The sequence below is a fragment of the Triticum urartu genome, chromosome 5, assembly GCF_003073215.2.
Source record: "Triticum urartu cultivar G1812 chromosome 5, Tu2.1, whole genome shotgun sequence".
Lineage (NCBI taxonomy): Eukaryota > Viridiplantae > Streptophyta > Magnoliopsida > Poales > Poaceae > Triticum > Triticum urartu.
Window position 1 is genome coordinate 358400814 of NC_053026.1, and position 15449 is coordinate 358416262.

General features: G+C 49.8%; 1 protein-coding gene across 1 annotated transcript; it reads right to left on the reverse strand.

Annotated features, from left to right (window-relative positions):
• Positions 1-12703: 12703 nt before the first annotated feature.
• On the reverse strand, positions 12704-13584 carry LOC125508998 (ethylene-responsive transcription factor 1-like). Its single transcript, XM_048673825.1, has one exon. The coding sequence runs from the start codon at positions 13526-13528 to the stop codon at positions 12845-12847; it is 684 nt and encodes a 227-aa protein (XP_048529782.1). The 5' UTR covers positions 13529-13584; the 3' UTR covers positions 12704-12844.
• Between the last annotated feature and the right edge of the window lie 1865 nt (positions 13585-15449).

A 15449-nucleotide genomic window follows, 5' to 3' on the forward strand; every position in this document is an offset into this window, starting at 1 on the left:
TTGCGACGGTGGAATTAGGGTTTTGGCTCCGTATCTGAACGTTTGGGGGTACGTAGGTATATATAGGAGGAAGGAGTACGTCGGTGGAGCAACAGGGGGCCCACGAGGGTGGAGGGCGCGCCTGGCGGGGGTAGGCGCGCCCCCTACCTCGTGGCCTCCTCTTTTGTGTCTTGATGTAGGGTCCAAGTCTCCTGGGTCTTGTTCGTTGAGAAAATCACGTTCCCAAAGGTTTCATTCCGTTTGGACTCCGTTTGATATTCCTTTTCTTCGGAATCCTAAAATAGGCAAAAAAACAGCAATTCTGGGCTGGGCCTCCGGTTAATAGGTTAGTCCCAAAAATAATATAAAAGTGGATAATAAAGCCCAATAATGTCCAAAACAGTAGGTAATATAGCATGGAGCAATCAAAAATTATAGATACGTTGGAGACGTATCAAGCATCCCCAAGCTTAATTCCTGCTTGTCCTCGAGTAGGTAAATGATAAAAACAGAATTTTTGGTGCGGAGTGCTACTTGGCATAATTTTAATGTAATTCTTCTTAATTGTGGTATGAATATTCAGATCCGAAAGATTCAAGACAAAAGTTCATATTGACATAAAAATAATAATACTTCAAGCATACTAACAAAGCAATTATGTCTTCTCAAAATAACATGGCCAAAGAAAGTTCATCCCTCCAAAATCATATAGTTTAGTCATGCTCCATTTTCGTCACACAAGAATGCTCTCATCATGCACAACCTCGATGACAAGCCAAGCAATTGTTTCATAATTTAGTAATCTCAAACCTATAAACTTTCACGCAATATATGAGCGCGAGCCATGGACATAGCAATATGGGTGGAATAGAATATAATGAGGGGGTTATGTGGATAAGACAAAAAGGAGAAAGTCTCACATTAACGAGGCTAATCAATGGGCTATGGAGATGCCCACCGATTGATGTTAATGCAAGGAGTAGGGATTGCCATGCAACGGATGCACTAGAGCTATAAATGTATGAAAGCTCAACAAAAGAAACTAAGTGGGTGTGCATCCAACTTGCTTGCTCACGAAGACCTAGGGTGCTTGAGGAGGCCCATTGTTGGAATATACAAGCCAAGTTCTATAGTGAAAATTCCCACTAGTATATGAAAGTGACAAAACAAGAGACTCTCTATCATGAAGATTACGGTGCTACTTTGAAGCACAAGTGTGTCAAAGGATACTAACATTGTCCCTTCTCTCTTTTTCTCTCATTTTTTTACTTGGCCTTTCTCTTCTTTTTTATGGCCTTTCTCTCTTTTTTTATAATTCCTCACTTGGGACAATGCTCTAGAAAATGATGATCATCACACTTCTATTTATTTACAACTCAATGATTACAACTCGATACTAGAACAAAAGATGACTCTATATGAATGCCTCCGGCGGTTTACCGGGATATGCAATGGACCAAGAGTGACATGTATGAAAGTATTATGAACGGTGGCTTTGCCACAAATACTATGTCAACTACATGATCATGCTAAGCAATATGACAATAATGAATGTGTCATGATAAATGGAATGGTGGAAAGTTGCATGGCAATATATCTCGGAATGGCTATGGAATTGCCATAATAGGTAGGTATGGTGGCTGTTTTGAGGAAGATATAAGGAGGTTTATGTGTGAAAGAGCATATCATATCACGGGGTTTGGATGCACCGGCGAAGTTTGCGCCAACTCTCAATATGAGAAAGGGCAATGCACGGTACCGAAGAGGCTAGCAAGGATGGAAGGGTGAGAGTGTGTATAATCCATGGACTCAACATTAGTCATAAAGAACTCACATACTTATTGCAAAAATCTACAAGTCATCAAAAACCTCAGCACTCGCGCATGCTCCTAGGGGGATAGATTGGTAGGAAAAGACCATCGCTCGTCCCCGACCGCCACTCATAAGGAGGACAATCAAATAACACCTCATGTTTCAAATTTGTTACATAACATTTACCATACGTGCATGCTACGGGAATTGCAAACTTCAACACAAGAGTTTCTCAATTTCACAACTACTCAACTAGAACGACTTTGATATTATTACCTCCATATCTCAAAACAATCATCAAGCATCAAACTTCTCTTAGTATTCAAAACACTCATAAGAAAATTTTACTAATCTTGAATACCTAGCATATTAGGATTATAAGCAAATTACCATGCTATTTAAGACTCTCAAAATAATCTAAGTGAAGCATGAGAGATCAATAGTTTCTATAAACAAATCCACCACCGTGCTCTAAAAGATATAAGTGAAGTACTAGAGCAAAACTATATAACTCAAAAGATATAAGTGAAGCACACAGAGTATTCTAACAAATTCCAAATCATGTATGGCTCTCTCAAAAGGTTTGTACAGCAAGGATGATTGTGGTAAACTAAAAAGTAAATACTAAAATCATACAAGACGCTCCAAGCAAAACACATATCATCTGGTGAATAAAAATATAGCTCCAAGTAAAGTTACCGATAGAAGTAGACGAAAGAGGGGATGCCTTCCGGGGCATCCCCCAGCTTTGGCTTTTAGGTGTCCTTATATTATCTTGGGGGTGCCATGGGAATCCCCAAGCTTAGGCTCTTGCCACTCCTTGTTCCATAATCCATCAAATCTTTACCCAAAACTTGAAAACTTCACAACACAAAACTCAAAGTAGAAAATCTCGTGAGCTCCGTTAGCGAAAGAAAACATAAGACCACTTCAAGGTACTGTAATGAACTCATTCTTTATTTATATTGGTGTTAAACCTAATTTATTCCAACTTCTCTATGGTTTATAAACTATTTTACTAGCAATAGATTCATCAAAATAAGCAAACAACACACGAAAAACAGAATCTGTCAAAAACAGAACAGTCTGTAGTAATCTGTAGCTAGCGCAAGATCTGGAACCCCAAAAATTCTAAAATAAATTTCTGAACGTGAGTAATTTATCTATCAATCATCTTAAAAAATAATTAACTAAGTAGCACTTTCCAAATAAAAATGGCAGCAGTTCTCGTGAGCGCTAAAGTTTCTGTCTTTTACAGCAAGTGTAACAAGACTTCCCCCAAGTCTTCCCAACGGTTCTACTTGGCACAAACACTAATTAAACACAAAAAACACAACCTAAACAGCGGCTAGATAAATTATTTATTACTAAACAGGAGCAAAAAGCAAGGAATAAAAATAAAATTGGGTTGCCTCCCAACAAGCGCTATCGTTTAACGCCCCTAGCTAGGCATAACAAGCAAGGATAGATCTAGGTATTGCCATCTTTGGTAGGAAATTCTTCAATGAGACATCTACCATCTTTAGGAATTTCTTTATTTTTATTGATTATCAAACTTTTAGACACAAGATCGAAAAAATCATTTGTAACAAATGGTTCCTTAATGATAGCAAAAAGATTGGGATGAATACTTATAGATTTGAGATCCGCAGTTTCCTTACTAGAGGATTCACCCTTATTTTTAGGAACATACATAAGCTTGGAAATTTTAGTGGGAGGACTTGGAGTATTCTTTACGGAAGAAAAAGCGGTTCCCAAGTTGGTAATAATATCCTCAAGTTTATCGATTCTAGTGGAATCGTGATTTATTTTCTCATTAACTATGGGTTCCTTCTCTTTAATATTTTTCAAAGTGACTCCTACTTTAGATCCATATTGAGAGATTCGGTTGTGGATCTTTTTATCCAAATTTTCAATTAACTCTACGGTGGCAACCTTATTTTCAATAATTTCAAGTCTTTGCATTACATGCTCCAAAGTTAATACAGTTCCATTAACCAAAAGAGGGGGTGAGCCAAACAAATCTATCATAGCATTATAAGAATCAAAAGTATGGCTACCCAAGAAGTTCCCTCCAGTAATAGTATCAAGGACATATCTGTGCCAAGGAGTAACGACTACATAAAAATTGCGAAGAAGAACGGAAGTAGATTGCTTCACGGTAGATCTATTTTGAGCATTGCAAATTCTATACCAAACGTCTTTTAGATTTTTCCCCTCCCTTTGCTTAAAATTTAGAATTTCATTCTCGAGAGACAACGGAGAAGATAAGGGACTAGCCATAACGACAAGCAAGCAAACTAACACACAAGCAAACAAAAAGCAAGCGGGCAAAAAGAGGCAAACGGGAAAGAGAAGGAGGATAGAGAGAGAGGGCAAATAAAACGGCAAGGGTGAAGTGGGGGAGAGGAAAACGAGAGGCAAATGGCAAATAATGTAATGCGGGAGATAAGGGTATGTGATGGGTACTTGGTATATTGCCTTTTGCGTAGACCTCCCCGGCAATGGCGCCAGAAATCCTTGTTGCTACCTCTTGAGCACTGCGTTGGTTTTCGCCGAAGAGGAAGGGATGATGCAGCAAAGTAGCGTAAGTATTTCCCTCAGTTTTTGAGAACCAAGGTATCAATCCAGTAGGAGGCTACGCGCGAGTCCCTCGCACCTGCACAAAACAAATAAATCCTCGCAACCAACGCGATAAGGGGTTGTCAATTCCTACACGGCCACTTACAAGAGTGAGATCTGATAGATATAATAAGATAATTTTTTGGTATTTTTGTGATAAAGATGCAAAGTAAAATAAAAGCAAAGTAAAAAAGCAAAGGAAATAACTAAGTATTGGGAGATTAATATGATGAAGATAGACCCGGGGGCCATAGGTTTCACTAGTGGCTTCTCTCGAGAGCATAAGTATTCTACGGTGGGTGAACAAATTACTGTTGAGCAATTGATAGAATTGAGCATAGTTATGAGAATATCTAGGTATGATCATGTATATAGGCATCAGGTCCGAGACAAGTAGACCGACTCCTGCCTGCATCTACTACTATTACTCCACTCATCGACCGCTATCCAGCATGCATCTAGAGTATTAAGTTCATGAAAACAGAGTAACGCCTTAAGCAAGATGACATGATGTAGAGGGATAAACTCATGCAATATGATGAAAACCCCATCTTGTTATCCTCGATGGAAACAATACAATATGTGCCTTGCTGCCCCTACTTTCACTGGGAAAGGACACCGCAAGATTGAACCCAAAGCTAAGCACTTCTCCCATTGCAAGAAAGATCAATCTAGTAGGCCAAACCAAACTGATAATTCGAAGAGACTTGCAAAGATAACCAATCATACATAAAAGAATTCAGAGAAGATTCAAATATTGTTCATAGATAGACTTGATCATAAACCCACAATTCATCGGTCTCAACAAACACACCGCAAAAACAAGATTACATCGAATAGATCTCCACAACAGAGGGGGAGAACATTGTATTGAGATCCAAAAAGAGAGAAGAAGCCATCTAGCTACTAACTATGGACTCGTAGGTATGAGGTGAACTACTCACACTTCATCGGAGGGGCTATGGTGTTGATGTATAAGCCCTCCGTGATCGATGCCCTCTCCGGCGGAGCTCCGGAACAGGCCCCAAGATGGGATCTCGTGGATACAGAAAGTTGCGGCAGTGGAATTAGGGTTTTGGCTCTGTATCTGATCGTTTGGGGGTACGTAGGTATATATAGGAGGAAGGAGTACGTCGGTGGAGCAACAGTGGGCCCACGAGGGTGGAGGGCGTGCCGGGGGGTAGGCGCGCCCCCCTATCTCGTGGCCTCCTCTTTTGTGTCTTGACGTAGGGTCCAAGTCTCCTGGGTCTTGTTCGTTGAGAAAATCACGTTCCCGAAGGTTTCATTCTGTTTGGACTCCGTTGATATTCCTTTTCTTCGAAACCCTAAAACAGGCAAAAAACAGCAATTCTGGGTTGGGCCTCCGGTTAATAGGTTAGTCCCAAAAATAATATAAAAGTGGATAATAAATCCCAATAATGTCCAAAATAGTAGGTAATATAGCATGGAGCAATCAAAAATTATAGATACGTTGGAGACGTATCAGTCATCGAGTTGAACGTGTGCAGAACTCGGAGGTGCCGTGCGTTCGGTACTTGATCGGTCGGATCGTGAAGACGTACGACTACATCAACCGTGTGTTGGAAATATGCCCTAGAGGCAATAATAAAAGCAATATTATTATATTTCTTTGTTCATGATAATTGTCTTTATTCATGCTATAACTGTATTATCCGGAAATCGTAATACACGTGTGAATACATAGACCATAATATGTCCCTAGTAAGCCTCTAGTTGACTAGCTCGTTGATCAACAGATAGTCGTGATTTCCTGGCTATGGACATTGGATGTCATTGATAACGGGATCACATCATTAGGAGAATGATGTGATGGACAAGAACCAATCCTAAGCATAGTACAAAGATCGTGTAGTTCGTTTGCTAGAGCTTTTCCAATGTCAAGTATCTTTTCCTTTGACCATGAGATCGTGTAACTCCCGGATACCGTAGGAGTGCTTTGGGTGTATCAAACGTCACAACGTAACTGGGTGACTATAAAGGTGCATTACAGGTATCTCCGAAAGTGTCTGTTGGGTTGACACGGATCGAGACTGGGATTTGTCACTCTGGATAACGGAGAGGTATCACTGGGCCCACTCGGTAATGCATCATCATTATGAGCTCAAGGTGACCAAGTGGTTGATCACGGGATCATGCATTACGGTACGAGTAAAGTGACTTGCCGGTAACGAGATTGAACAAGGTATTGGGATACTGACGATCGAGTCTCGGGCAAGTAACATACCGATTGACAAAGGGAATTGTATGCGGGGTTGATTAATCCTCGACATCGTGGTTTATTCGATGAGATCATCGTGGAGCATGTGGGAGCCATCATGGGTATCCAGATCCCGCTGTTGGTTATTGACCGGAGAGTCGTCTCGGTCATGTCTGCTTGTCTCCCGAACCCGTAGGGTCTACACACTTAAGGTTCGGTGACGCTAGGGTTATGAAGATATGAATATGCAGTAACCCGAATGTTGTTCGGAGTCCCGGATGAGATCCCGGATGTCACGAGGAGTTCCGGAATGGTCCGGAGGTAAAGAATTATATATAGGAAGTGTTGTTTCGGCCATCGGGACAAGTTTCGGGGTTATCGGTATTGTACCGGGACCACCGGAGGGGTCCCGGGGGCCCACCGGGTGGGGCCACCTGTCCCGGGGGGCCACATGGGCTGTAGGGGGTGCGCCTTGGCCTTCATGGGCCAAGGGCACCAGCCCTACTAGGCCCATGCGCCTAGGGTTTCCACCACGGAGGAGTCCAAGTGGTGGAAGGCACCCCGAGGTGCCTTGGGGGGGAGGGAAACCCTCCCCTGGCCGCCGCACCTAGGAGATTGGATCTCCTAGGCTGCGCACCACCCCCCCCTTGGCCCTCCTATATATAGTGGGGGAGAGGAGAGACTTGATACCCTCAGCCTTTGGTGCTTCCTCTCTCCCCGTTACGTCTCTCTCTCGTAGTATAGGCGAAGCCCTGCTACTGTGACGCCCTGCATCCACCACCACGCCGTCGTGCTGCTGGATCTTCATCAACCTCTCTTCCCCCCTTGCTGGATCAAGAAAGGAGGAGACGTCATCCGTTCCGTACGTGTGTTGAACGCGGAGGTACCGTCCGTTCGGTGCTTGATCATCGGTGATTTGAATCACGTCGTGTTCGACTACATCATCCCCGTTCTTTGAACGCTTCCGCTCGCGATCTACAAGGTACGTAGATGCATCTAATCACTCGTTGCTAGATGAACTCCTAGATGGATCTTGGTGAAACGAGTAGGAAAAATTTTGTTTTCTGCAACGTTCCCCAACACCGTGTTGTGCTAATGATTCCGCTTTCGGTCTATGAGGGTACGTGGACACACTCTCCCCTCTCGTTGCTATGCATCACCATGATCTTGCGTGTGCGTAGGAATTTTTTTGAAATTACTACGTTCCCCAACAGGACGCGCCCTCCTGCCTCGTGGAAGCTTCACGGAGTTCCAGACTTCAACTCCAAGTCTCCTGGTTTGCGTTTGTTCCAAGAAAGATCCTCGCGAAGGTTTTGTTCCGTTTGGATTCCGTTTGATATTCCTTTTCTGCGAAACACTAAAATAGGCACAAAAAATAGAAACTGGCACTGGGCCTCCGGTTAATAGGTTAGTCCCAAAAATAATATAAAAGTGCATATTAAAGCCCATTAAACATCCAAAATAGATAATAGCATAGCATAGAACAATCAAAATTATAGATACGTTGGAGACGTATCACCGGGTACGGCGACGACGCCTGGAAGGGCGCCGAGTGGCGCTATGGCGGGGGCGCCGATGACCCGCCGCGGGTTCCGGCGGCGAGAGCGGTGTGGATGGCCCGCGCCTTCACCTGCTTCATCCGCCGCTCCTCCAAGCGGAGGTACGCAACGAACTTGGCGAAGGACGGGTTTGGGATGAGGTTGAGGTTCGCCGCGGCGTTGCCGAAGTCCTCGTTGAGCCCGGCGGTGAGCGTGCCGAGGAGAAGGTCATCATCGATCTTCGCGCCAATATCGCGGAGCTCATCGGGGAGAGTCTTTAGGCGGCGACAATAGTCGTCGATGGAGGTGTTGTCCTGGTGACACCCAAAAAACTCTTGCTGCAAAAAACACGACGCTGGAGCCGGTTGTCGGTGAAGAGCCCGTTCAGCTTGGTCCACACGGCGCAGGCATCATCACCGTCCTACACGACCGTCTGGAAAAGGTCCGGCGAGATGGTGAGGAAGAAGCAATGGATGATGGTGGTGTCGATGGTGGACCAGTCATGGAACTTGGGGACGAGGCTAGAGTCGACGGTGTCGTCCACGTGATTGATGAGATGATACTCTCGAAACACGAGGGAAAATACGTCTTCCACGTGTAGTAGGAGGAGTCCGCCTGGGAGAGACGAACCGGCACCCGCTCGAAGATGTTGAGGTAGCGGATGTCGTTCATGTTGGGAGGGTTGGCGTCGGCGAACGGGTTGGAGTTGGTGGACGCGGAGGAGGTGATGGACGGCATGACGACGAGGGCGACTCGGGGTGGCGCGCGGTGTGGTGAGTTAGGGTTTTGGAGGGCGGCGGCGGCGGGACTCGGGCGGTGGAGCGGCTCGGCTTGGCGGGTGGCAGCGGCGGGTCGGCGGTGTGGCGGCGGCGTAGCGACGCAAGCGACATCGACGGGTGAGGTGGGCGGCGGCTTGGGTCGGCCGATGGAGCACTGGCTCAGGCGGCGGTGTTGCGGGTTGGGCGGCGGCGGCTGGCGCGAGGGGAGGGGCGCGAGTGGCGGCGGCGCGCGCGAAGGGAGGCGCGGGCGGCGGCACGGCGGAGCGGAAGCGAGGAAAAAACCTAAAAAACTGATACCATGTATGTTGTGGGAATTGCACCATGTATTGCTCATGTGCAAAGGTACGTATATATGATGTATCAGAGGTGGGTCACGACTTCAACTATACAAAGAACTAGGAGGTGGGCCCAATATACAGATATGCACAACATATATACTCAACACTTCTCCTTGCATGAGCTCCTTCACTTGCACTTGTTTGGTCTGGCATCAGGTTGATTCATAGTCTAGAAGCATGGACGAATGAGCAATGCTACATCTACGTAGAGGAAGTTACGTGGTTTATGTAATAAGCAACATGGATAATTATGATTGGAGAAGGGAAGAAAGGGGCCTCACCCACCTGAAATTCCGGGGAGGGGGGAGGATGCAGAGAAGTTTTTGGGAAGTATATGTAAAGGGATTCATAGTTTTTTATAAATGTAGGATTATCGAGAACGAACTATTGACAATAGTTTTGAGGCCTTCATCTACCCTGCAGTAGTAGGACACAGATTCTACCCGCAAACAAATTGACCAAATGCAACAACATATGCAGTGGAAGTGTTTTGATTACCTGATGCATGTAAATAATAAACGAGAAGGCCGATCAGACGTTGTAAATTGTTCAAGGGCACAAAAGTGACGACCAAGTGGCACAAGTTGATGAGCTCTACAGTACACCCATCTCCCGAATCTCTTGGATTTAAATAAATTTTTAGGAAAATACAATGTACGTAAGCAGCAAGTGCCTCTTATGTAAAAGAGGAGGTAAGAGGGGCCATGTTAAAATTCGAAAATACTACACCTATATAAGTTATTACGAAAAGTTATGTTCTTTCCTCCCCTCAACTAAATCACCCCCTCTAAATTTTATAGGATGGGCCTGGGCCTTTTTCCCTGGGAGAGTATCTGGTGCTACCGTGGCTCAAGTGCTACCATGATACAGGCTTCTTGGCCGTCGGATTCTCAGATCGGACGACATCTAGAAGCTGTTCGATCTGCTGAACCTATGTGCAATTTTTTAGCTTCTAGGAGACTTTTTTTGACAAATGTTGCAGAGTTGTTGGGAGTCGTCCAATCTAAGAATACGATAATTCGGAAGACCATATCATAGTAGCACCCGAGCCTCGGTAGCACTAGATATTTTCCCTTTTCCCCTCTCCCAACCAAATATGTCCACCTCAGCTTGTTTGCAAGTTACTTAGGGTGTGTTTGGCTGCCTACAAAATCACAACCAGACGTGCTGTATGCAACATATTTTTTATGTTGAGCTGTTTGATTACATGCAAATACTGTTGGGCCTACATGTCACGGTTCTTAAAGCACCTCTGGTCTGACTCGCTGAAAAGTGCTGAACCGACAGTTTCCAGCGAGCCATGTCCGAGAAGAGCATCGTGGGTGGCTCTGGCTATACGTGTTTGCACATAATCACCTCCTTAATCTTCCGCCATTCTCTCTATCCTCCGAGCACCTTATCTCCCGGGTCTCCCAGCCCAGCCAAAGGCACACCCTCGCCTCACCTCCTCCGCTCGCCGATGCCGGGGCCGGCGTCCACCCCTCGACCTCTTCCTGCTACATCAAGATCTGGCTCGGGAAGATGGCCTGCCAGACCACTGCCACCCCGCTCGTCCTGTTCGACGCTGCCCACAGGCAGCTCCTACGGCGGCCACGCGGTTCACCCACGTCGAGATCCCCATCACCGGACCGACCGACGACGCGCCAGCGCGGTCCCTGCTCACGCCCAAGGAGGAGCACCTAGAGTCCAGCGCGCCGCGGAGCACGCCTTCACGAAATGCCTGAGTGACCTCGTGAGCATGGTGATGCAGGAGGTGCACTTGGAGCTCACCTTCTCGATGGGGGAGATCATGACGGTGTACTCTTGTGGGCCCGGGCAGCAGGCCGTAGCCCTCGTGGGCGGCGTCGGCGGCAACGACGGGTCCTCCTGAGCGTGCGGCTCAGCGAGATGTACGCGAAGGAGGAGCGGGCTGCTGGTGGAGCTGCGGGTGCCGTTGGGCGCGCAACACAGCCACCCGCACTCGTTGTCTGTCCAGTGCAGCTACCGCGACCCGGTGTCGCAGGAGACCGTGTGCGGCGCCGAGCAGGCGCTGCTCCTGCTCCCGCTCCACGACGGCGGCGGCGGTGGTGGCTCCACCTCCTCGCAGCAACGGCTCCACGACCTGTTCGTGGCCACACACCAACTGTCGTCTGCTCGGAGGCTGGTGCTGCAGTCCCTGCCGGCGCAGCAGCAACATGACCTGCTGGGCAGCCTGGACACGGAGCTGAACGACTTCTCGACGGCCACGCACCTGCTGTCGTCTGCCCGGAGGCTGGTGCTGCAGTCCCCGCCGACGCAGCAGCAATAGGACCCGCTGGGCAGCCTGGACACAGAGCTGAGCGACTTCTCGACGGCCACACACCTGCTGTCGTCTGCCCGAAGGCTGGTGCTGCAGTCCCCGCCGACGCAACAGCAACAGGACCTGCTGGGCGGCCTGGACACAGAGCTGAGCGACTTCTCGACGGCCACACACCTGCTGTCGTCTGCCCGAAGGCTGGTGCTGCAGTCCCCGCCGACGCAACAGCAACAGGACCTGCTGGGCGGCCTGGACACAGAGCTGAGCGACTTCTCGACGGCCACACACCTGCTGTCGTCTGCCCGAAGGCTGGTGCTGCAGTCCCCGCCGACGCAACAGCAACAGGACCTGCTGGGCGGCCTGGACACAGAGCTGAGCGACTTCTCGACGGCCACACACCTGCTGTCGTCTGCCCGAAGGCTGGTGCTGCAGTCCCCGCCGACGCAACAGCAACAGGACCTGCTGGGCGGCCTGGACACAGAGCTGAGCGACTTCTCGACGGCCACACACCTGCTGTCGTCTGCCCGAAGGCTGGTGCTGCAGTCCCCGCCGACGCAACAGCAACAGGACCTGCTGGGCGGCCTGGACACAGAGCTGAGCGACTTCTCGACGGCCACACACCTGCTGTCGTCTGCCCGAAGGCTGGTGCTGCAGTCCCCGCCGACGCAACAGCAACAGGACCTGCTGGGCGGCCTGGACACAGAGCTGAGCGACTTCTCGACGGGCACACGCCTGTTGTCGTCAGCCCAGAGGCTGTCCTGCAGTCCCCGCCGACGCAGCAGCAGGACCAGGTGGGCGGCCTGGACCTGGAGCTGAGCGACATGCAGTGGCGGCAGCGACTTGAGCCAGTGGCCTCCGGGGAACTACCGTGATGCTTCACGCCGGCGTCGTCACCGTACGCCGCTGGCCGAGGTGCTCTGGTTTAAGTGTAGTAGTTAAGTCCTAATCATGATGCGAGCCAGGCTATCAAATACCGGATGAAAATTATTTTCAAGATGAAGAGACTCCGTATGCAGACACCCAAACAACATGCAAATCGTGGTATTTTACTCTATTTCTTCAACCAATCTCCACACTCTTTTTTTAATAAAACCAGCGAAAATCGGCGCAATCAACCAAACACGTCCTTTGAAGATTTTAGGTAGTGTAGCAAAGTTCGTTAAAATTGCTCATTCTCCTGTTGTAAGACAGAAAAGAAACGAGACGCACTTACTTGTACACGTACGTGTATGTTTCATACAAAGTGTTTTTAACAAAATTGCTACCGGATGCATGTGTTATTGTTATCTCGGGAACCGCAAGCTCCAGAGGTCCATGTTGCCGGCCACGTCGGAGCCGGCGAGGAGGCTCTCCATGACGTCGTCCGAGCAGCACTCCAGCAGTATGTGCGCGTCGGAAGGCGCAGTCCCGTGGACATCCTTGGACGAAGACGAGGCGCTCTCCGTCGCACGGGCCACGTTGTCCGCGCCGTCATCGGTGGTGCAAGAAGACGGTCCAGGACGATGGCTGCACGGCGCCGCCGGCGCTGCAGGGAAGTTTGTCCTGGCCTTTCTACCGTGGATGCGCCGCGCCTCGGCGTCGTAGGCGCGGGCGGCCTCCGCGGCCGTGTCGAAGGTGCCGATCCAGACGCGAGCGCCCTTGAAAGGGTCGCGGATTTCCGCCGACCACCTCCCCCACGCCCGCTGCCGGATGCCGCGGTACGGGTGGCTAGGGCTCGCCCTGCGCCGCCTCGGCCTCGCCATGGCCGGCGAGCTGTATAGCTCGCAGGATGCCATGGTACCTGTGGGGAGCGGCTCATTGCGGCCGTCGCCGTCGGCGACGGCCATGAACTCCCGGAGGGCGGCCTCCCAGTCGTCAGAATCCTCATCCGTCGACCAGCTGCCGCGCATTTCCGCCTTCCCCGCCGACAGGGCTTGGCCGGGACGCCCCATGCCGCGGTCGTTGGCGGCGAACTTCCCTCTGCACATCGTGTACGGGGAATCAATGTTGTTTCAGGTAGTAGCTGTTCGTGTTGTCGAAGGAAGGCTGTGTGTTTCCTCGCGTAGCACGTTGGCCTTATATAGAGGTCAGGTGAAACGTAAAGCATCACTCATCGTAGTGGAGAGCATTTCTACTTCTGCACCTGGCCTGTATTGCATAGCATCTCCGAGAATCCTTCGACAAAACTTCGGGCTCCTTTGATACAAAGGAAATGCATAGGATTTTACAGGATTTGGATCTTTAGGATTATTTTCCTGTAATGGTCGTTTGATTTGTAGGATTGAAATCCTTAGAATTTTTTCTATATGATTCATTTATACTACATTTTAAAGGAAATTTTCCATCCACTCAAACTTTTTTTAGAATTCTTTTGCTTTTCTTGTGCTATCAAACACTTCTCCAAATCCCGTAGGATACAAGAGGACATGACACTGTATTCCTACATTTTCCCTATTCCTGCGTTTTGAGAATCCTGAGAATCAAAGAGGCCCTTCATGTTGGATAACTGTCCGAGTAGGATGTGTTGCTTGGTTCGAAGTTTCTGGAACATTGTGCAGCAAGTGGATAAGGTTTGTCGAGCGCACACCAAGAGGCGCAGGCCAGTGACCAGCAAGTGGAGATAAGGCCAACTCCACCACACGATCCCAAACGGACGTTTGGATTGGCCGGATTTTGTCCCTTTGGGACGTCGATGGGTTCGCTCATGTCTGGCTTTGTCAGATGGGTCGTGCGTGCGCGCACCGCGCGGCCGCATCCCAAATCGTATTCAGGGTGGACATGAATAAAAATAACTAAAAAAATAAATAAACGCATTTTAAAAAACATAAAACATATATAGGGATCGGCCACAAAACGGCCCAGTTTCCACGGCCACTTAAAAGGCCCAGTTTCATAATTAACATATAAAACAAAATATAAAAACGCCTCCCGCGCGCTGCTGCCGCGCCCGTCGGTGCCGTGGCCGTCGCCGTCTTCACTGGCCGCCAGTGTCGTCGTCGTCGCTGACGAGGTCGACATAGGCCGGCGGTGTCCAGAGGCGGGCCGGAGGTGCATGGTGGACGGGGGCGGGCTGGACGGCCGAAGGTGCCTGCACCACCTCCTCCCATGGCGACGCCTCCCGCCCCGGTGACCGCGGCGGAGTGGGGCATCAGTTCACGCCCACGCCGGCGGCCATCTCCGGAGCAGTGCAGGACCAGCCCCACCCCTGGCCCAGCAGCTGCTGGAATGCGGCCAGCGGGTCCTCCCTCCTCTCCTCCTCCACGGCCACCATCTGCAGCTCCGGGAAGGCGACGTCCCCGGCAGCAGAGAGGGCCATGGTCTCCTCCAGGCCGTCCCACTGCCGCTCGTCGTGTGTGTACATGAAGTCGTTCATGACACGCTGCAGGAGACCTGCCTCCTCCTCCGCTGTCATGCGAGGAGGTGGAGGGGGCGACGGAGACGGCGTGGGCGTGACGCCGCGCACCCGCCTACGCCCGCGCTCCTGGGGAGCAAGCGCTGCGCGCTCCTATCGTGGCCACCGTGGCCCCGTCGAGGTGCCGGCGAAGAAGGACGCGCGCCTGGTGTCGTGCTCGTCACGAAACCAGGTGTCCCAGAGCCCGGAGTCAGAGGCGTACCTGGGGTCGTAGAAGAGGTCGTCGGGGAGGAGGCGGCGGCGGCGCTCGATCTCCTCGTCGCGCGCACGACCTCTCGTCGGGACCGGTGGGATCGGGACCCGGTCGACGGAGAGATGCCAGTTATTGGGGAGATGGACGTCGCTCCAGGGGAGCGGCGTCCTCGTCTCCCAATAACGGCGGCACACCGACGCGCGGATGTAATGCCGGTCGCGCTCGTCGGCGAACGTGGGCGCGATGAAGAAGGCGGGTGGCGCGGGGGCCCGGCGTGATGGCGATGGCGAGGCGGGCTCCTCTT